At 39.9% G+C, this 23,673-nt stretch overlaps 1 protein-coding gene, 1 non-coding gene and 1 pseudogene across 6 annotated transcripts in view; 2 read left to right on the top strand and 1 right to left on the bottom strand.

Moving 5' to 3' along the window:
* The window catches only part of LOC130036687 (zinc finger protein 81-like), an 86,184-nt gene that overhangs the window by 5,466 nt on the left and 57,045 nt on the right, over window positions 1-23,673 (top strand). For 2 of the 5 annotated variants that reach the window (XM_056128579.1, XM_056128578.1), the window contains exon 2: window positions 892-1,086. The exons of the other annotated variants lie outside the window; for them this stretch is intronic. In XM_056128579.1, the coding sequence (XP_055984554.1) occupies window positions 1,039-1,086 (48 nt within the window). In that variant the 5' untranslated portion in view covers window positions 892-1,038. The remainder of the gene's footprint in view (window positions 1-891; window positions 1,087-23,673) is intronic. 5 annotated transcript variants of the gene reach the window in all.
* On the bottom strand, window positions 4,998-5,494 carry LOC130036683 (60S ribosomal protein L24-like; annotated as a pseudogene).
* LOC130036789 (small Cajal body-specific RNA 24) lies at window positions 13,918-14,047 on the top strand. The gene has a single exon (XR_008794455.1). It is a non-coding gene; the product is annotated as a small Cajal body-specific RNA 24 (non-coding RNA).

Genomic DNA, 23,673 nt, shown 5'->3' with positions numbered 1-23,673 from the left:
TGCCAGGTATTGAACTGGAATTTCCTTATAAACTTCCAGAGTCTTCCTATTTGTATTTGATGTGTTTATGTCATATTTTTCTGGCCTCTTCTATGTACATTGTTTACTTATGTCTTTCTGATCTTTGTATTAGCTTTATTTACATTTTGCTTTGAAGCCCCTATTTGACATCAGTGTTGTAATACATGACTGGGTCAGGGATGTGACTAAGCGGTGGAGTGTATACCTTGCCTGGGTTAGGTTCTCAGTTACACCCCAGCACTAATAGAAAGGTTACTATAGAATTACGCATAATATTTGACAATAACCACTTTAAGATGCTGTCCTATCTGTGAAAAACTGTCTCCTCCCGCTTTCTGTAGATATGTTTTTGACATTTAACCTTGTCTGGCTTGCTTGGAGATTATCTATGACATTAATCATTTCAAAGTACTAGCTCTTTGTCTTCATTAAGCACCTTAAATTTATTTAAGTTTATTTTTATTACTATTTATTTTCCTGTTTTTGCAATTTTTTTCTACTTGTAAGGTTTTGCTTATGAATACTTGCTTATTTTGATTATGTCACAAATGGATGTTGAATCTTGTCAAAAGTTTCCTGCATCTATTTATATAATCATATCTTTTTTTATCTTTCCTTTTGTTGATATGTTGTATTACACTAATTGTTTTACTTATGTTTGTCTTGCGCACAGCTGACCAGGCAAATGCCCTACCTGCTGTAGTATCGCTCCGGCCCCTCATATTCTGTTTTGATGAATAACTAGAATATGTATTGACTGAAGTCTGCCTACCTTACAGTGTCTAATGCCACGGACTGTATTTTGGGATACTAAGGAAATGCTTGTGGGGTAAATGTTGAGTGTTTGACCATGTGGACACTGTCTTCCAGGTTTCTTGGCATTTCTGTGGGGTTCCTGGGCCAGATCCTGTAGGAAGGATACAGGATCTTCCTTCTGGCTTCAGCAGCTCTGGTTGAGCCTTGGGCTCCTGGGAAGAGTGAAGTTGTCAGCAAGAGAACCTGAGGGCCATCAGGAACATGCAAGCTAACCAGAGGGATTTGGGGGGTCGAGACAATTACTGTGAGGTAAGGAGGAAGAAGAGGTACCCAGGGGCAGACTTCATCCAGAATAGTACCTCATTATATTAATTTGTGTGATTTTCTCCAGGCAGACTTGCCCCTTCCTCTCTCCATTTTTAATCTTTGGTTTTCAAGTATTAAGACTAATATCCCTTTATGAATCATATATATATATGGCTATTTTCACTGCTTTATAATTTGTAGCTTTTTAAAACACTTTGCAGATGGTCAAAGATGTCAAGTAGCTCTTTAATACTTCTTTAAAAAATGCTATTTTTTTTTCTTCCACATTCCATTCCAGCAGCTATGGGTGCTCCTGGATGCAAACATTATTTGTTTTAACAAACTCTGCTGTACTTGGGGCATTTTCTGTTGACTTTTTACTATGAAAGGTACAGACAGATTTTTCAACAGTCCTTTCCATATAGTCAGATTTCCTATAAATACTATTTTGAATCACATCTATCATCATTGTTCATTACTGTGACTGACTATGTTTGAGTCATGTGGTACACATGCCATGATTACTGTTTCTGTACAACTTTTTCTTTTCCCTGGAGTGAGCAATTAACAGGTTATTACTTTTTTATTTTATGCCATCAATAATTTAACCCCAGGTTCTTCTCAAGTATTTAAATATTTTCTCTGTATATTCAGACATGTTAGATAATAATTGTAATTGTAGTTAGGTAATAACTGTATTTACAAAAACTTATATAGTGTTTGCTGTATGCCCAGTAATATTGCATTTGTTCTATAGATACTAAATTATCTTTACAACAGCCTTGAGAAGTATCTCCATCATTAGAGGGGAAATAAACATTCTGGGTCAAGTTCACCCTGCTAGGTATAGGTGGGAGTGCTGTCAACCTTGGGAATCAATTCTTTCTGTCTTTCTCTCTCGTGCGTTCTCTCTCTGTCTTCTCACTTCTCTCCTCTTTCTTCTTTTTCTCTCTGATTTTGGGCCACACCTGGATGTGCTCAAGGTTTACTCCTGGCAGCTGGCAGGACCCAGGAGACCCTTTTTTGACTGAGGATATAATTCCAGGCTGGAAATGAGGATATAATTCCAGGCTGGAAATGACATTTTTTCTTTTTTTTAATTAAATCACCATGAGATACAGTTTCAAATCTTTCATGTTTGAGTTTCAGTCATACAATGATCAGACACCCATCCCTCCACCAGTGTGCATTTTTCACCACCAGTGTCCCCAGTTATCCCCCCCTCTTCCCAAGCCTTCCACTGCTTCTATGGCAGACAATTTTCCCCATACTTTCTCTCTATTTTTGAGCATTATGGTTTGTAATATTGATACTGAGAGGCTATCACGTTTGGTGCTTTATCTACTTTCAGCACACATCACCCATCCCAAACGATTCCTCAACCATCATTGACTTAGTGGTCCCTTCTCTATCCCAGATGCCTTCTCCCCCAGCTTGTGAGGCAGGCTTCCAACCATGGATCAATCTTCCTGGCCCTTGTCTGTACTGTCCTTGGGTGTCAGTCTAATATTATTTTATATTCCACAAATGAGTACAGTCATTCTATGTTTGTCCCTCTCTTTCTGACTCATTTCACTTAGCATGATACTCTCCATGACCATCCACTTATAAGCAAATTTCATAACTTCATCTTGGAAATAACTTTTGTGCACAAGTTAGAAAAAACCTGCTGATAATGTAGTTTTTCTGTTCTCATATTTTTCTTGCTTTGCAAAATACTGTTTTTAAATTTTCTATCCTTTTGTATCTATGATTTGATCACTAGTAGAGGATGACATCAGAACAAGGAATTTTATTTTTAAAATTTTTATTTGGATACCATGATGTACATAGTTGTTTACACAGATTTTCAGTCATACAATTTTCCCACCTCCAGTCCCATTACCCCTTGTCCCCCACCTCCACCACTGACCCCAGGTTCCTTCTCACCCCTCAATCTGACTCCTTGAAAGTTACATTTTTAGTTTAATTGTTATAATTTCGACTCTATACTCATGATGATGTTGGAGCTAGTGGTTTTGTTATAGCTACAGATCACTTCACCTCTATTCAGTAAAGGAGCCTAAGGCCCCTGATGCAGTTTTTGTTTTTGTTTTTGTTTTTTGTGGGGGGCCCACCTGGTGATGTTCAGGACTTACTCCCTTCTCTACACTTAGGAATCATATAAGTGCTTGGGCAGGGCATATGGGGTGCTGGGGATCAAATCTGCATTGGTCATGTGCAAAGCAAGCACCCCACCTGCTGTAATATTGTTCTAGCTCCTAGACCCATGATTTCTTTTTTTATGATGTAGGAGTACTGCTATTTATTCAGCCACTGATTAAGCTGATTGAAGTGGACTTGAACTCCACTGACCCTTGATTCTTGCCCCTCTGTTGCTTCCAGACTTCTTTCTTGCTTCTCCCCTTTATTTCTCTCTTTCCTTGAAATTATTGCACACCGGTTATCTGTAATTCTCTAGATATGTTAGTCTTTATACCACAGATTAGTGAGAACATTCAGTGTTTGACCTTGTCCTTGTGATTTACTTCACTTAACATAAGATCCTAGTTCTATCCATGTTGAAACAAATTGCATGATTTCAATTGGGTGCTAACTCCAGGCCCTTATCATGTCTTCTCAGCTCACCTTACCTTCATCTTTAATTTTTTTCATTTTGTTTAAGAATTTTCCCTTCCTTCTCTTTTATTATTGTTGTGTTTGTGATGACAGAGGAATGCACAGACTTGATTACAGCATTTGCATACTTGGGTGTGGTGCTTGACAGGGCGTGCATACTTTGTTGCTGTGCTCACATGCTTTTATTTTGTGGTGCTTGAGCACACTTTGTATGGCTTACTAGGATGGTACTTGGTTTTAAGTGTTCATACGATTTTGGTTGTAGTGCTTGCTGAGGATCACATGCTTGATTGTAGTGCTCACACAGTTGTGGTTCCCACAAGAAATCACATGGTTTGTTTTTAGTTACTTTGCTTGCACATACTTGGTTGCATACTTTTTTAAAGTGCACTTTGGTTGTTGTGGCACCAGAGATGACAAATAGCAGAATTGCTGAGATCACACTGGAGTATGTGGAGAAGTGCTAGAGACTGAACTCACAGCCTCACTGGCCTCACAGGCACTTGCAGCTGAGCTATCCCTGGAGACCATATTTTATTTTTAAATTAAAATCTCTGGGGCTGGAACAATAGTACACTGGGTAGTACACTTTGCCTTTCACATGGCTGACCCAGGCTCGATTCCCTTGCATTCCATATGGACCTCAAGCCACACCAGAAGTGAGTGCAGAGCCTTAAGTAAGCCCTGAACACCCCTGGTGTGACCAAAAACCAAAAATTATTTTTAAGTTCAGTTTGTGAAAAATCATTTTGTTTTTACGATTAAAAGGGTGTAGATTTGAGATTCCAAAAAGGGCATATTCTGTATATTTTCTCATCATATGTTGTAACTGTTAACAAAAGTTTCTACTTTTACATATGGAACTTGAAGAAAAGAGGGTTCTTTCTGTTATTTTGCATAATATATAATTTTTGACAGGAAAAGGAAAATTATTTTGTGAAACAAAATGTATTTTATTTTTTCTACTTTATTCAAACACTGTGGTTTATAAACTTGTTCATGATAATTTGTTACAGGCATTCAGTATTCCAACACCAGTCTTACCACCACTGTCACCTTTCCTCCACCATTGTCTTTATTTTCCCAATCAACCATCAAGCCTACTTCCATATCAGGCCCACAATAATTTATTTTTTTTTACTTTTGAAATCCACTTTTTATTATATGTAGTGCTGGTTTGAACCAAGGTCAGTGGCATTCAAAGCAAGTTCCTTGGCCCTTTTATTACTTCTTTGTTCCCCCACTCGTACCTTTTAACAAAAAACTTAGATTTCTTAATTTTAATAGTCAGATCTTTACTTCAAATTCAGATGTGTCAACTTAGTATTTCTTAACAACTGAGGGACAGAACCATCACAGGCTTCAACAATCTTTTGCTTAGGGGCTGACTTTTTGGGATCCTTAGCAGCAGCCATTACTGTTTTTTTTTTTTTTTATAGATGATTGCTTTGCTTTCTTTGCTTCCTTGGCAGCCCTAATAGCTTGTTCCCACTGAGCCTTTCTAATGTCAGGTTTCTGATTCCTCTTGGCCAATATATATATACTTCAAAAGGTGTACCAGTGATGGTCTTTTGGACCACAGAAATGAGTGCTTTTCTTTTGAATTTCTTCGGATTGTCCTTTTTGTGCTTTCTTCTATAGAGGGACAGACCATTTTTTGCTGAGGATTTCTCTTGGAAAGAAATGCGTTTTGCTTTAAAAACTGGAAAACCTTTCTGTCATTTCTAGCATAGAGCCTCCCATGTCCAGAGTAGACCGTGTACCCTCTGAAACTGCACAGCTCAACCCACATTGCTGCCACTGCCAGGGAGAGTGTAAAGTTCCACATTCCACTACCTGGAATGGTGTGGCAGCATGAAGAGTTCAGGAGCTGTGCAGCTGAGGTCCACAGTGATTTATTTTATATTGTTTGTTACCATTAAATGGCTAATGAAATGATCAAAAACTATTTCTATAGAAGAAAATATAATGGCTTCTCCATTATATCCATCCAATTTGGTGAGCTGCTACTGGGATGTCAGTGTCGTAGAGTTTGGAGATATCACTCCAGAAAATCCAGAATATTTAATTGGGCAGTTTGGCCAGAGGTATGATGGTGACTTTGGAGTGTGGTAGCGGCTCCTTGGGTTTTGTTTGGACAGGAGATGGCCCACCCCTCTCTGAGATTGCCCTGGGAGTCTCAGCTGGGCATGGGTACCTAAGAACTTTTTGGGGCTACTTGCTATATTTTGAGATTTATTTATGAATCTCTGAAATAAGGCCAGAAGCTGAATTCACATAAAACTCATTTTCAATATATAAAAAAAATTTTTTTCTTTTCAGAATATTCTCTTTACATAACATGCTATTTTATGGATACAGCATCTTATTATTCTAAAATATTAGTAGCAGTTGATTTTATTTTTAGTTTTTGCATAGTAATATAGATACAGTGCTCAAAAATTTAAGATAATGACATTTTAAAATGCGGTGTGTTTGGGTTTTTAACTTTTGGCTTTTGAGCCACACCTAGCTATGCTCAGGGATCTGTGCACAGGAATCACTCCTGGTTGGGGCTCTGGGACCATAATGTGTGCTGTGGATCAGACCCAGGTCAGCCACACGGGAGGTAAGTGCCCTATCTGGTGTACTATCACTCAGGCCCCCCAAAATATGAAATCTTTAAAACCCAAATTTTTTACCTATCTTTCTCCCAAATTCTCACCTTTCTCTAATAATGAGATTGGTTTTTCTGTGTATGATTAGGTTTCTTTATGCAAATAAAAGAATTTGAGCACATATTTTTATTTTCTTACAAAAACACTTTATACATTTTTGCTAATCTTTTTGTGGTGCCAGAGACCAAAACCTCTATATTCATATCTTTACTATATGCACTAGGATGGAAATAGTCTTAGATTAAAACTGTCTTTTATTTTTGTCTTGTTTTTATTTGGGGGGGGGGAATTACATCACACCTGGCTGTCTTATTCCTGACTTTGTGCTTAGGAATCCTGAAGTTGCTCCAGGATTCTATGTAGGGCTGGGGATCAAACCAGGCTCAGCAAGGCAAGTGCCATATCCCTCTACTGTCTCCAACCACTAAAGCTCTCTTGTAAACAATACTTTTATTGTGAATTATAAGCTACCTATGGAAAAGGAGAGATATGCACAATATAGTACAGTGCCATCACTCTGTAGGTTTTGAGTCTATGCTCAACACTCCAGAATTCTTTTACTCCCAGACTAACTACTAACTGTTATGATAATAATTTTTATTAATAGAATCACAAGTCCTAGAATAAAAGAAAAAATAATAGCCTTTTGTTAAATAGATGCTGAGAGGTAGGGAGGGTAAGAGGAATGATCCAGGGGGTCTTTTCATTTTTAAAGGGAGTCTCTCTGGTGGAAATCATGGGCACAGGGTCATTTCTGGTAATATTTTACTCTGTATTGGGTGTCTGATGGTTCAATACACTGAGCAATGGTGCACTGGTACTACTAAGACTATGCATAGTGGTGCTTGGCAGGGCTGTGCAGTGCAGGGTATTGAACTCAGAGACCCTTTATTTGGTGCTCCCTTCTCTATCTGAGATCCCTTTTCCCCTAGCATATGTGGCTGGCCTCCAAGCCATGGAGCAAGATATGCATTTTTGGTGGTGGGACAGAACTAGAACTTTGGTGGTAGGATTGGTGGCAGTTATATAATGTAGCAGAAAAAACGAAAATTTTTAATTAAGTTTAAAAATTGTTTAACTTAGAAAATGCTAATGATAGCTCACAAAAGAAGATAATTCAAAGGGCTATTAAATAAGTGATGATGGTGCTCAGTCTCATTAGTCATCAGGGATATACAGATTTAAACCATGATTCCATTGCTCTGCACTCCCACCAGAATGGCTAAAATTAAGAAGACTGACAATGACAAGTCTTGATGTGGATAGAAGCTGTGTCAGCAACTCATACATATGAGATCATATCATATCAACAGCTCATATACTGCAGTGGGAGTATTAGTTGGTATATTCTCTTTGGAAAACATTTTAGCCTTCTTTATCAAAGCATATGCATACCACGAAGAAAAGTTCTCCTCCAAAAACGCCCAAGAGAAATCCTTGACTTTTGGACCATTAGGACACATATATAAATGCTTGCAGTAACATTTATTTGTAACAGCCACAAACGAGAAACAACTGAAATGGCCATTATGAGTAAAATGAATAGATAATTGGAGCATAGTACTGAGTGAAGGAAACTGGAAATGAAAGCATATTTTTCATTTTTATTCCTTGGCACTCCCCATTCCCCATTTTCCCCAAGAAAAGAAAAAGAATTATTTGAATTTATATCAAGTTTTAAGATAGACAAAACAAAACTGTGTTATGCAGGGAAGTGTGGTCATGTGGTAAAGTCAGAAAGCAAACCAAAGAAGTGCTTTCATTTGGAGGCAGGATATAGGTTTTCTTGATTTAGGGTAGGGTTGGAAAGGTTACAAGGAAGGCTTCTGGACAAGGAGCTGGCAATACTTTTTCCACCCTCGAGTGGAAATTGGGTAGGTATTTTTCTTGAATTATTAGATAAGCCCACTATTTTGATTTTTGTGGGTTTTGGCAGTACTATTTCATAGTAAAACATTTTAAGGAAAATATTAAGTACCTATGATCTCTCCTGTCTTACCCTCTCAAAGGCAGCTACAACTACATACACACCTATACCTATATACTACCATATGTCTGTTTTTAAAATGACTAACACTTTTTTCCCTCACTTTATATTTTGGTGATCATTCAGTGTGAGTAGATTTAATAATGAGTTTTCTCATTCTTTTTATTTATTTATTTTTCAACAGTTTTGTTCAGCTCAGTGTTTGATTTTTTTTTAATTTTTATTAGTGAGACACCATGAGGTACAGTTGTAGACTTACAAATTTTTGTGCTTGGGTTTCAATTATACAATGATCAAGTACCCATCCTTCCACCAGTGCCCATTTCCCACCACCACGGATCCCAGTATCTCTCCCACCCCCCATTCCCCCCATCCCACCCTGCCTTTGTGGCAGGACATTCTCTTTTGTTCTCTCTCTCCTTTTGGGTGTTGTGGTTTGCAAAAGAGGCATTGAGTGGAAATCATGTTTGGTCTATAATCTACTTTCAGCATGCCTCTCCCATCCTGGGAGGATCCTCCCAACACCCTTTATTTGGTGCTCCCTTCTCTATCTGAGATCCCTTTTCCCCTAGCATATGTGGCTGGCCTCCAAGCCATGGAGCAAAATTCCTGGTACTAATCTCGGCCACTTTGGGGTGTTAGTCTCCTATTTTGTTACTTTATGTTCCCCAGATGAATGCAATCTTTCTATGTCTATCCCTCTCTTTCTGACTCATTTCGCTTAACATGATACTTTCCATGTAGTGCCACTTGTATGTAAATTTCATGACTTTGTCTTTTCTAACAGCTACACAGTACTCCATTGTATAGATGTACCAAAGTTTCTTTAACCAGTCATCTGTTCTTGGGCACTCAGGTTTTTTCCAGATTCTGGCTATTGTAAAGAGTGCTGCAATGAACAAACAAGTGCAGATATCACTTCGACTATGCTTTTTTGTCTCTCTGGGATATATTCCCAGGAGTGGTATTGCTGGGTCAAATGGGAGCTCAATTTCTAATTTTTTGACAATCGTCCTTACTGTTTTCCAAAAGGGCTGAACCAGTCGGCATTCCCACCAGCAGTGAAGGAGGGTCCCTTTCTCGCCACATCCATGCCAGCACCAGTTGCTTTTGTTCTTGTGGATGTGGGCCAGTCTCTGTGGTGTGAGATGATTTTTCATTGTTGTTTTGATCTGCATCTCCCTGATGATTAATGATGTGTAACATTTTCTCATGTGCCTTTTAGCCATTTGGATTTCTTCTTTGACTCTCATTATTTTTAAAGGCTGACTCATATTCCATTATATGGATATATTAGATTATAACCAGTTCCCTATTAATATGCATTTAAAATACTTCTAGTCTTCTGCTGTTACAGTGTTGTAGTGAATATCCGTATAAATATCTTTGTTAGCACCAAGGGGAATTGTAAGTGGTATTCTCAGGGTAAAAATACATGCATTTTTATTTGTGATGGATATAGCAAATAACCTTACTAGGAGTTGCATCACTTCTGTTAGGATGCCTGTGTTCACCATATCCAAGGTACTGGATTATCTTGTCATATTTTTCTTTCTGGCACACCTGTTGGATTAAAATATGGTCTCTTGGTAGATTTAATTCTTACTATTCTTGTTATGACTGAGGTTGAATATCTGTAATTGTGTTTAAGGAAACATTTATATTATTTTTTGTGAGTCATTCTTAAAATTTCCCCTGTTCACTTTTTTCCCCTTGTTCACTTTTTTTAAATTAGGTTGTTACTCTCTAAGGACATCTGCTCTTTATTTTTTTTCTTTTTTTTTCCCTTTATTTTATTTTATTTTTTTAAAGTTGTAGATTTACAATTTTTTGTGCTTTGGTTTCAATCATACAATGATCAGATACCCATCCCTCCACCAGTGCCCATCTTCCACCACCATGGATAATATCCCGCCCACCCCCATCCCCCCATCCCCCCTGTCTCTGTGGCAGGGCAATCCCCTGTGTTCTCTCTCTCCTTTTGGGTGTTGTGGTCTGCAAAAGAGGCATTGAGTGGCAAACATGTTCAGTCCATAGTCTACTTTCGACATGCATCTCCCCTCCTGGGAGGATCCTCCAAACATCCTTTATTTGGTGCTCCCTTCTCTATCTGAACTGCCCTTTCCTCTAGGATACCCGGCTGGCCTCTAAGTTATGGAGTAATCCTCCTGGTGCTGATCTCAGCTATTCTTGGGTATTAATCTCATACTTTGTTACTTTATATCCCCCAGATGAATGCAATCTTTCTATGTCTATCGCTCTCTTTCTGACTCATTTCGCTTAGCATGATACTTTCCATATTGTACCACTTGTATGTAAATTTCATGACTTCATCTTTTCTAAGAGCTACATAGTACTCCATTGTGTAGATGTACCAAAGTTTCTTTAACCAGTCATCTGTTCTTGGGCATTCAGGTTTCTTCCAGTTTCTGGCTATTGTAAAGAGTGCTGCAATGAACAAACAAGTGCAGATGTCAATTCGACTATACATTTTTGCCTCTCTAGGATATATTCCCAGGAGTGGTATTGCTGGGTCAAATGGGAGCTCAATTTCTAATTTTTTGAGAATCGTCCATACTGTTTTCCAGAAGGGCTGAACCAGTGGACATTCCCACCAACAGTGAAGGAGTGTCCCTTTCTCGCCACATCCACGCCAGCATCGGTTGCTTTTGTTCTTTTGAATGTGGGCCAGTCTCTGAGGTGTGAGATGGTATCTCATTGTGGTTTTGATCTGCATCTCCCTGATGATTAATGATGTAGAGCATTTTCTCATGTGCTTTTTTGCCATTCGGATTTCTTCTTTGAGAAAGTTTCTGTTCATTTCATTGCCCCATTTTTGGATGGGGTTGGATGTTTTCTTCTTGTGGAGTTTAACCAGTATTTTGTATATCCTGGATATCAACCCCTTGTCAGATGTGTATTCAGTGAATATCCTTTCCCATTCTGTAGACTGTCTTTGTATTTTGGTCACTGTTTCTTTGGAGGTGCAGAAGCTTCTTAGTTTAAGATAGTCCCATTTATCTATCTCTGTTTTCACTTGCTCGGCCAGTGGCGCATCTGCTCTTTATGTCCCAGATATCTTAGATGTGTTCCAAATATTGATTTTTTAAATGAAATATTTGCTGTTTTATTCATTCACTTTACATAATTGAGTTGATCCATTTTTAACATCAGAATTTTGTGTTACCATTAGAAAGGCCTCCCTTTTGCTTGGCCATATGTTCAGAAAAAAGAGAAAGACTCCTGTATTTTCTTTTCAGAACTTTCATGATTTGAGTTCAGTTTTTACTTTAACTTCTGTGACTATCTGGACTTTTTCTCATTGTAGAACCTTAGCTCCAAGGTCCATCTTCACTGTCTTCTAGATGACTATAAATTTTTCTCAGCACCATTTATGGATATTCAATATTTATCCCACTAAGATGCAACATAACATTAGCATGGACAGATATTATACTATATAACCCTGGAGTGGGGTATTTCATTGATCTAATAGGTGTGATATGAATGATTATAATTCCTCTGTATTTATAGTAAAATGGTAGGGCTATGTCTTTGATTACCCTTCCCCATTCACATTTCCAGAAATTCACTATTTTTTTTTTGTTTTTTGTTTTTTGTTTTTTTTGCTTTTTTGGATCATACCCGGCATTGCACAGGGGTTACTCATGGCTCTGCACTCAGGAATTACTCCTGGCGGTGCTTGGGGGACCATATGGGATGCTGGGAATCGAACTCAGGTCGGCCACGTGCAAGGCAAATGGCAAATGTCCTACTCACTGTGCTATTGCTCCAGCCCCACTGTTTTCTTGATTGCTCTTCAAATATGTTTTATTTATACTTTGGTTTGGGGGGGACACACCTGGTGATGCTCAGAGCTTGCTCCTGGCTCTATGCTCAGGGTTCATTCTTGGTGGTACTTTAGAGACCATATAGGGTGCCAGGGATCAATCTTGGGTCAGCCATACGCAAGGTAAGAATCTTAACCTGCTGTACTACCTCTCTGTCCCTGCCTGCCAGATACAAAATGAATGCCTTTGTCATTAAACTTATATTAAATTTATATTATAAGCTAGAAGCATTTATAGTGATAATTACAATTACAGTGATAATTCATGTCATCTCTTAAACAATAAAGGTAGGGCCAGAGATAGTGCTCGAACTCCCAGAGTTGATTCTCAGCACTAAATGCCTCATCCTGCCTTTCAGCACCAGTAGTATTGCCCCTAAGACACCTGAACACCACTTAACACCACCCCAAATAAAAAATCTAAAAACTAAACACTTGGGTATGTTGGTACAAGTAGCAATCTCAAAGAGCTGGAGCACATGTATTGCATGTAGGAACTCCAGGTTTTATCCCAGCACCAAGTGGTCCCCTGAGTATCACTAGGTGTGTCCCCCAATAATTTATAATGTCTGTATATTGTTTTCAAGTAATATCTGTGTTTCCCATTAGTGTGTTAATGCCATCTTCAAAATTATTATTGTTGTTATTATTATTATTATCATCATCATCAGAGTTTTGGGGTCATGCCCAGCAGTGCTTAGACTACTCCTCTCTTAGTTCTTAACGGTTACTCCCGGTGGTGCTCAGGCACCAAGCGGTTCCTGGAAGTGATCCCAGGTTTCTCATGTGCAAAGCACACACACTAGCACTTTAAGCTATTTTTCCAGTCCTCAAATGTACTTTTAACATCAGTTTTTGTTTCTGTGAAATGAAAAAATATTATATAGTATATATAAATTATTATCATTACAAATGAACTATACTATAGGAAATAGAGTGGAAGGAAAGCCAAATGAATACTGTGGCTTCCTTATTATCAAAGAGAAGGATATTGATAGACCCTGTTAGGGAAACATGCATATAAATTATGGACTCATGTTGGAGTATGTGGACTGAAATAGAAAAGAATGGATGAGAGTTAGACAGTTAGGTGTGCCTGCTTTCCATGTAATAAGATCTGTGTTCAAATCCTGCATCACATGTCCTCACCCCCAGAACTGCTGGACTGTAGCCAAGAAGCGTTCCTGAGTACCGCTGGGTGTAGTCCTGGAGGACTACAGAACTATGGGACTACTACTGTAGTCCCCGAGCACCACTGTAGTGAATCAGGTCATCCCCAACATCACAGGTTCCAAGAAACACTGCAGCAGCAGCCCCCTCTTATTGGCCCAGTTTGCCAAGTATCACTGTGAGTGGCCTTGGAGTACAATGTACCATGAACGTTTTGGGGCTTGGGAGCATATATATGTATGTGTGTATGTCTTATTTATGTATATATATGTCTTCCATATATATGGTAACTTTCTTTTTTTTTTCTTTTTTTGGGTCACACCTGGCGATGCACAGGGGTTATTCCTGGCTCTGCAATAAGGAATTACCCCTTGTGGTGCTCAGGGGACCATATGGGATGCTGGGAATCGAACCCGGGTCAGCTGCATGCAAGGCAAATGCCCTACCCACTGTGCTGTCACACCAGCCCCTATATGGTAACTTTCAAGTGAGTACTAAGAGAGAAGATGTCAAAAATTTGGTGTTCAAAGGACATTAAAAAGAAACTAAAAGGGGCATTGATTTTAAAGCAGTTTCTTCTTAGAGTGAAGATAACTCTTTGTAAACATCCTAAAGAAGTATAATAGCTCTCTGTGTTCCTTTTGTAAGTAAAAAGGATGCATCGTTACACTATTGACATTTGAAAAAATAAGAATAAAAAGTAAAAGAATCTAAAAAGAAATATATAAATGGCAGAAATGAGTCTTATTGTTACAGTCATTATATATGATGTTTAAAATTATTCTTTTAAATTGTCTTAAGTTGAATGGTGGGAAAGCCAAAAACTGACTCAGTCTAGCATTATATATAGCACAGCGGTAGGGCTTTTGCCTTGCACGCAGCCAACATGGCCGACCCGAGTTCGATTCCTCCGCCCCTTTCAGAGAGCCCGGCAAGCTACCGAGAGTATCTCGCCCGCACGGCAGAGCCTGGCAAGCTCCCTGTGACGTATTCAATATGCCAGACACAGTAACAACAAAGTCTCCAATGGAGACGTTACTGGGCCCGCTCGAGCAAATTGATGATCAACGGGAGGGTCTTACTTACTTAATATATTTAAATTACACTGAAATGACCCAGAAATTATGGAAAAACAGATATAAAATGATAGACTTGGCATGTAAGAACCAAAAAAATAAAACTGGGGCTGTATTCTTTTTTTTAATGTAGGAGTACTGCTATTTATTCAGCCACTGATTAGCTGATTGAATTGTGCATGAACTCCACCTTACTTTTTTTTCCCCATTTTTTATAATTTTATTTATTGAATCACCGTGAGAGCAGTTACAAAGCTTTCGGGTCTAAGTCTTGGTCATACAATGAAACACCCGTACCTTCACCAGTGCCCATTCTCCACCCCCAACAACCCCAGGATACCCCCATCTCACATCCTACCCCTACCTGTGGGGCAGATGATTTCCACATTACTCTCTCTCTACTTTGATCACATTCACTATTTTGACACCAGACCCACCATTATTATTTGAGATTTTACCCCAACACTCAGATCTGCCAAAAAGGCAACAGTAGACAATTTGTTTTCTATTCCTGGTTATGAATAACATATGATGCCGCGTGGCTGCAGTAGTGGCTGCGTGATTTTGAAATTCCAAAATTTTAACACTTAAATCTGGAGGGATTTCTGCCAAAACCTGCTGGGTTCCGCGATTTGCTCCTGAGTCTCTGGGATCATCGCCGTTAAGCAGCTTGATCAGGAGCCAGAGAGGCCGTTCATGGGCAATGACTTGGGGTCTCTTTGGGGTGGGGAGGACAGGACCAGCTCCACCCCTATCCCATGAGGCCCTGCGTGTCTCATCACTGCGGGCCCAAACCTGACTGTCCAGTGGCCTCTGGAGGATGGCAGTCACCGGACTGCCAGGGGGAACAGGCCAAGGCACAAAACCTATTCCCACCTGGCTTGGCCCAGCACCGGTAAACTACTGCAGGGACCGGATGCATTTCTGCCAAAAGCTGCTGGGTTTCGAGATTTGTTTCTAAGTCTCTGGGATCATGGCCATTAAGCAGTTTAATCGGGAATCAGAAAGGCCATGCCTCCAATTATATAGCTGAGCCAGAGGTGGTTTGTGGGTGTGTTTCCCACATACCTAACTTTTGGCAGTTTACTTTCTTGGTAAACTTGGTCCCAAGTTGTTCGGGTCTGGCCAAAGGCACAGCAGCAATTTTGGGGTATCTGGAAGTCTGAAGGCGCCATCAGGCTGCTGATGCACTCGCCTCACAGGTACAGGTTGACCTGCTGGTGGCACCATACCCCCTTGGGGCTGTATTCTTAACATCAGACCAGAGGGAACAGAAGGTGAAGAACATCACAGGAGATAAAGGGAAATGACTGACATCCTTAAATACCAAGAATTATAAAATTACTATCACATTCAACTCTGAAAGAGCCTTGAATATGGCACTTTTCTAAAAATCTCAGGGATAGGACAAAGGAGACGTTACTGGGGCCTGCTCGAGGCAATCGACGAATAACAGGATGGTTGTGATCGTAATCGTGATCACATTCATAGCTAAAGGTATATTCTTAAACTCTGTCAAAAACTGAATTACCTGAGATTTTATTCTGCCTGTTAACTAATAAAGCTAACTAACAAAGCTGGCAGGGACCTGGATGCCGGCAAAATAAATGAACCTCATAAGCTAGAGAAAATAATCAGTCTTAGAATTTACGCCAATTTTTTGATTCAGGGCATTGTGACATGAAGAGGACCAGCTGATGAGTACATCCTGAGTGGCTTGATTTCTAATGAGAAGTAAACCAATTTTCTTTTGCTTTGAAAGGAAGCACAGTGTGTTCTCAGACTATTTGCTTTGTGAATACCCTTGCAAACAATAAAGCAGAACGATGTGTAGTTGGTACTGCACTCACAAGACAGAAACCCGTGACACATTCAGAGAATGGTTTCCCAACAATAACCATTCCTCTTTTCCCCACCATCCTACCTTCTGCAGTTTTTCGCCATGAGCAATAGGGCTTTCTGTTTCATCTGACAGAGGTGAAGAACAAATCTGTTTAATGTGTCTCCTGTAAGTTTAATTAAGGATATTATCAACAGGATTTCAAGCAGCACAGTGTGACCAATCTGCAGTAATTTGCTCAACCTTGACCGTGGGGCTTTAGGACCAGTTTGGCCCATGCAATGATTCACAAAGGTTTATTTTATAAAGCAAGGTTTCCATAATGACCTTTTCCACTTAACCTGAGGCTCTAATCCAAGTACAGCTAAGAAGTAATTGCACAGATTGTGTTGTGGTCCAACAGACAATTTAATTATCTGGAACAACCCTGAACAATAAACCAAGGCTGACGGTAATACCTTCCAGGGCCAAGGTTATATGGTTAATGCTTCATCTAAAAAATCAGGGACAAATTTCCTGCCATCTTTTGTAACTGGATTATTCCTATTCACCAATTTTCTGCCCTCGGAGTACACATAAATAACAAGCCACTTATTTTTCTAGGTATCTTCTCCTAGCCGCCAAGGGTAGCTTCCTTTTTTTTTCAGGGATCCCCAGACTCATTAAGGACTTCATTAACTCATGCTCTCTACCTTAAACACTTGCAGGTCACTTAGGATTATTCTCTCCCCCGCCCCCAGACACACATCTCTATGGTTTGGGGAGGGAGACAAGTTTGTACCTGACTTCTACACAAGGAATACAATACCATAGGTGCCCCCTAAAAGAAGTGTTATTTACAATATGTGGGGTCTCTGAAGTGGCAGCCAGAGAGACACAGGTTACTCTGCCTCCTGAATAGCCTCTCAGCTGGCTGGTAGGCTTGAACTGAAAATTGCAGAACTGAAAAAGAAAGGAAAGCTGTGGTATTCAGCATTGCAATTGAAAGAGCACCCCAGATCTGACCATCAGAGAGTCTCACCAGGTGGCTTTGCCTTTCAATTTGGGACAGAGAAGAAGATGAAATAGGGCAAGGTGGTTGACAAACAGATCATTTCTGCAAGTGGTGGTAGTTCCTCACCTGGACAGAGAATTTTTATCTCTGTGCCTTGCTGATTTGAAGACAAACTTCTAATCTCAATTAATTATTCAGCAATGGAGGATGGGGAATTAGTGGGACTGTGTTTGGTCTTATTACAGGTGAACTTGGGAATCTGACTGTGAGTCATGAGAAATAGTGTCCAGCAAGTCTTATCTAAGGTAAAGGGGAAACATACCCTTAGCCAAGAATTTAAGAGGGTAGAAGGATTTCCTAACCAATACTTTTCAGGTTTCAGGAATTCAACAATGTCAGAATCCCCCATATGGTCAGGACAATCATAATGCTGCTTTTGAACAGCTCTGTCTGAAAACAAGGATGTGGGGGATGCCTAGGGCTATATACTTTTCAGTTCAGATTTGATCTTTGGTTGTAAAGTTTACACAGGTAAACTCCGTTGGCGATGGAGTTATTCTCAAATCTACAGGATCATGCTGTATTGCTGAATAATTGGTCAATGCTGCCTACGTATGGGCCTTTAAGACAGTAGGCAGAGAGCAAGGGGAGGGCAGACGATCACCAACAGGAAAATAATTAGTAATTCTTGTAATATACGTCTTAGCTAGAAGCCTATGTTGTGGCTAAGAGGAGAGTCCTTTAAGCCAGTATCAGCCTTGTAAACCCAGAAGTCTTTTCCCTGAGGATACTGACTCTTTGTCTTGGCCTGTGATGGGAACACCACCACATTTGTTGTACAGATGTTTCCCTGACTAGACAGGAGGAAGCTTGTTTGGCTGTAATAACTTATATTACTTGTAAAGTTTCTTGCTGTACTTCTTAGGCATTAGTTGTATCACTTATTTTTTAAACTACTTTAAAAATAGAATGATTCCCTTGGCGCTAGTAAAATGGCACTCAGAAAGAGAAAGTGCTTCTAAAAAGAACTGATTTTCCCTGGGTTGTTGTAAGCTAATCTATATTTGCCTCATTCTGGGGTGATTAAAGCTCTGGAGGGACACCTGGGTAAGAGATGGGAGGGTTGTTTTCAGTATTTGAAATTCCTGGACAAGGATCACAAAGACATTGGCTTAGAGAGTTTGGTGTGGAGAAAGCAGGTGTAGATTGGCAGCCACATAAAAATACTATAGTAGGAGTCAGACACTGGTTATAAGGATTATTAATAATTATCGTGGTTAATGGTAGTGTAGCTCCTCAGGAAGTAAGTATCTTTGGGTGGAACTAAAACATCTGGATGGTTGGCTGAAAAAAGTGAAGGAGGTTTGGGAATGGTGGTCCAGTGGTAGAGCACTTACATTGTATTTTTTAGATTCTTGAGTTGAACTCCTAACACCACAACAAACAAGTGTCCTTAATTTCTTAGAAAGGTAGTGGAGAAGAAAATAGTGATCATCAGGGATAAATGTGCTCCAGTGTTTTGTTTTCTACTCCCAGTCCAGAGGAAGTGGAGTTAAGAAGTTTGGAGATGTCAAGAGATGCATCGATTATGTTGTGAGAAAAGGTCCAGTTAGCTATGGTTAAAAGTTGGGTTGTTAATGTAGAATAGGTTAGATGCCAATATGGACCATTAAAAGCAAATAAGATGTGCTGAGGAGAACATGTCAAAATAAAGCTTCTTGACATTTCATTTAGTTAAATACATATTTACGTATCTCTGTGTGTGAAGAAAATTTATCAAAAGGGAGAAAAAAGAAAGCAGGCTTCTTCCGAGAGAGGACAGAGCCCCCTGAAGTCAAATAAAGGAATTACACAGCCCAAGGCATTCCTTTTTTTATTTTTTATTTTTTATTTTAATTTTTATTAGTGAGACACCATGAGGTACAGTTGTAGACTTACAAATTTTTGTGCTTGGGTTTCAATTATACAATGATCAAATACCCATCCCTTCACCAGTGCCCATTTCCCACCACCACGGATCCCAGTATCCCCCTCACCCCCCATCTCCCCCATCCCACCCTGCCTCTGTGGCAGGGCATTCCCTTTTGTTCTCTCTCTCCTATTGGGTGTTGTGGTTTGCAAAAGAGGCAATGAGTGGCAATAATGTTTGGTCTATAGTCTACTTTCAGCATGCTTCTCTCATCCTGGGAGGATCTTCCCAACACCCTTTATTTGGTGCTCCCTTTTCTATCTGAGCTCCCTTTTCCCCTAGCGTGTGGCTGGCCTCCAAGCCATGGAGCAAAATTCCAAGGCAATTCTTTTGCAGACCACAACACCCAAAAGGAGAGAGAGAACACAGGGGATTGCCCTGCCACAGGGACAGGGGGGATGGGGAGATGGGGGTGGGAGGGATATTATCCATGGTGGTGGAAAATGGGCACTGGTGGAGGGATGGGTATCTGATCATTTTATAATTGAAACCAAAGCACAAAAAATTGTAAATCTACAACTTTAAAAAAATAAAATAAAATAAAGGGGGAAAAAAATAAAATAAACTTTCTAGTACAAACTTTGAAAAAAAAAATTCCAAGGCATTCCTTATTGTGATGTGGGTGAAGAAGGCCATATTTATATTGTTCATTGCTTTAAATATTTAGTGAATATAATGTTAGTTTTGAAATAATTTAAATTTTATATTTTAGGAAGAATTATGTATGTTTCTGTTCAGTTTCCATTTTTCATGTAGAAAAATCACCTAAATTGAAGTTCTTAGATCTTCTTCGACTTCAGTTTGTTATTCTTTACCTATGTCCACTGCCAGTAGAAACAAAAGTTGACTAGCCTCTAGGGACTGTGATGAGGTAGTGATTTGTGGTAATTTGGAATGTAAAACAAGGTGTCAGTTGTCCATAATGTGCTGAGATTCTCCCTAATATGCTGCTTGGTGGATGGAGGAAACTGTCTTTGTGGGCTTCAGGCATTCTAAATTCTTAAGGCAAATACTTTACCAATGAATAGGATTAATTTTCATTGCATCCTATTGCTTACATGAGGACATATTGTGTTCTTTCTTTTTTTTAGATTTTTAAACTGCTTTTTCCTCAGTGCTAGAGAAGGCCACGCCATGTATTTTTGGGGGGAACTATGTGATACTAGGGATCAAACTCAGGGTTTCTGCATGCAAAGCATGTGCTTCAGCCTTTTGAGCATTCTTCCTGACCCTGTTTTCTAGATATTGGGGATAGAAACACAGAGAGCATTATATTGTTTATTGTGGGGTTATACTAATGTTAGGAAAAAGGAAATCCTGGTTTACACCAAACTAGTATTATTTGAGGACCTGGTCTCCTTAAGTGCTGTTTTGCTTAAATTTTCAGTTTGCAAGAACCTGTTGAAGACATTCAGTGATGACTTCTTTATAGTGGCTACATATCTTCATCATATTTATCTTCCTTCTTTACTAGAAGTACAGGCATATTAGAGGTTGAGTTCTTTGACATTATTGTTGGTTTTTCCAATTCTTTTATAACAGGGTTTTAGTCCCTCTAACTGAACTCTCAAGTGGTTCCCTGGGACCACTGCTAGCAGCTCTTGGTCAATCAGGCCAGCAGTTTAATCGAAGGATCTGAGATGCAGTTCTTTGAGGGGCCTGTGGTGCTGGGGACCACCTGGGCCACCCCATTGTTTCTTAGATTCACCAGGGTCATATATGGTAGTTCTAAGGGGCCTGTAGGACTGTACTCAGCAGTACTTCGGGACATGTGAGATTGAAAGGAAACATATGCCCTGGCCCCTATAACCGTCTGCAGCCCCCAAACAATACTAATTTTTACATTCACAGTCTATATTGTTGGATCTATGTTTTGGACTAAACCACTATTAATGTCCTCTAGGGTTTAAAGTAATACATTGATTTCATTGGGAAACTGCCACTCTCTTTCATGTCCTTTTCTTTTTGAAGGCACATTATCACCAGATCAAATGCTTTTTCCCTAGGACATGCCACAAGTCCTCCATTCAGAATGTGATAGTCTTGATTTTGCACAGAAAATTCATAAACCATTCTCTTGCCCAAAGGGGAAAGTAGGAAACCGTGTTCTTTAGCAGAGCTCCTAAATTTTTATTAGAAAAGAAGACTTGCCTAAAACTTCAGCAGTCTGCAGATGGAAGTTGACATCTTTCTGAGGATATTGCTGAATCAATAGCACCAGTACCTTACAGAAATAACAAGCAAAACTAACCTGGGGGAAAGTTATTGAAACTTGTGGTTCACCATCTACCACCTCCAAGATTCCTTTTTGGGGGTGAGGCAGCACACCTGGCAGTGATCAGAGCTTACTCTTGGCTTTTAACTCAGAATTACTCCTAGTAGTTTTGGGGTACCATGTGGGATTGCAGAGATTGAACCAGGTCAGCATCATGAAAGACAAGCACCCTACCTTCTGTACAACCTCTCTGTCCCCTCCACTTGTTAATTTTGAGAGATGTACCTGATATTTCTTAGCTGTGGGGATTTTAATTTATTTTCTTTTGGGGCAACACCTGGTATTACTCATGACTTACTCCTAACTCTGCACTCAGGGATCACTCTTGGCATGCTTGGGGGACCATATGGCTATCAAACCCAGGTCAGTCAGGTGTAAGACAAGCTGCACTATCTTATTGCCCCCTACCTGTGGGTTTCAACCTGAACCTTCCTGATTCCCTTCTGCAATGTCTGCATCCTCCTGGGGTCTCTTTCTACAGTCCATCTTCCAATGATTTAGTTTCTTGTAATAATAGCATATAGTTTGTCCATCTACCTTGACTCCCTTCAAAAGTTGTCTATATTCCCTCCAAAAATAGTTTGAAGTGACTAATGCACTGGTTTTTAGTTTCCTCTCTGTCTTTTATTAAATTGTCTCCAATACTGGACTGGAGTGATAGTATAGGGGATAAGGCACTTGCTTTGCACCCAGCTGACCTGGGTTCTATCCCTAACACTCCATGTGGACCCCAAACCCTCCCGGAGTGATCACTAAGTGTTGAGCACTGCCAGGTGTTGCTCCCCCGTCCCCTCCCACACACATACAAATTGAATTTTCTCCAAAACTAAGAGGTTGCTGCAAAAATTTTAATATTAGTCTGCCCTGCCAGTAGCAATGTCCTCCCGTTGTTCATCGATTTGCTCAAGCGGGCACCAGTAATGTCTCCATTGTGACACTTATTATTACTGTTTTTGGCATATCGAATACGTCACGGGGAGCTTACCAGGTTTTGCCATGGGGGTGGAATACTCTCGGTAGCTTGCTGGGCTCTCCGAGAGGGGCATCTGCCACGTGCCAAGGTAAAGGCCCTACCTGCTATGTTCTTGCTCCAGTCCTAGGCTGAGATAATGTGGATAGCAACAGAGAGTGATTTTGACTGTACATGAGTCTGCAGTGAAAATTTGGAGAGAGCCTCCTCAAACAGGTGATGAAAATCAACAGAAAACTCACTCTTACGGGTATGTAGCTGTAATTTCTCTCAGCTCATTTTCAGCCCATCCCAAAGGATGCCTAAAGCCTTTAGTTCTTTCAGGGGGACAGGTCATTTTTTTCATTTTTTAATACTTTTTAATTGAATCACTGTGAAATAGACCCTTATAAAGCTGTTCATGATTAGGTTTCATTCAGTGTTCCAACACCCATCCTTCCACCAGTGTACATTTCCCAACACGAGGGTCCCAGTTTCCTTCCTGTCACCCCTCACACAGCCTGCCTCTGTGCCAGGCGCTCTCTCTCGCTCTCTCTCTCTCTCTCTCTCTCTCTCTCTCTCTCTCTCTCTTCTCCCTTTTGGCATTCTGGTTTGCAATACAGATAACGAAAGGTTATCATGTATATCTCTTTACCTACTTTTAACACTCAGTTCTTTTCCAGCATGATCATTTCTAACTATTACTATCATACTGGTCCCTTCCCTATCTTACCTACCCTCTGCCCCACACACATCTGTGGTAGATTCCAACCATTGACCAGTACTTCTAGCCCCGGAGATAGGTCTTTTGACTATGGTATTCCCTCATGCAGTGGACCATCTTTTGGTCCTGACTGTTCTTGCTCCCTCAAACAAGCAAAATTGTTGGTTGGTTGCATATGTACCCTGGGACTGTAAGCTGAAGATACACTGCCAAGCAATTATGACAACATGTTTGAGTTTTTCCATAACAAAGGAAAAGCAGCAGACACTCTGATGGAGGGTATGGTGCTGGAACGTTTTATGCATGAAACCTTATCATTAACTGTATTGTAAATCACGGTGCCTAAAATAATTTTTTAAGAAAAGAAATATTGGAGAAATTAATAGGTTAATGAGGCTCTTCCTCTTCCATGTCCCCAACCCCCACCAGTGGGGAGGTGTGGGTGCCTTCTAAATAATATCAGTTTCAGGGTGATATCGT

This window comes from Sorex fumeus, unplaced genomic scaffold, assembly GCF_029834395.1.
Source record: "Sorex fumeus unplaced genomic scaffold, SorFum_2.1 ptg000065l, whole genome shotgun sequence".
Taxonomy (NCBI): Eukaryota; Metazoa; Chordata; class Mammalia; order Eulipotyphla; family Soricidae; genus Sorex; species Sorex fumeus.
The sequence above is the reverse complement of the archived record's forward strand: the minus strand, read 5'-3'. Positions and strand labels throughout refer to the sequence as shown.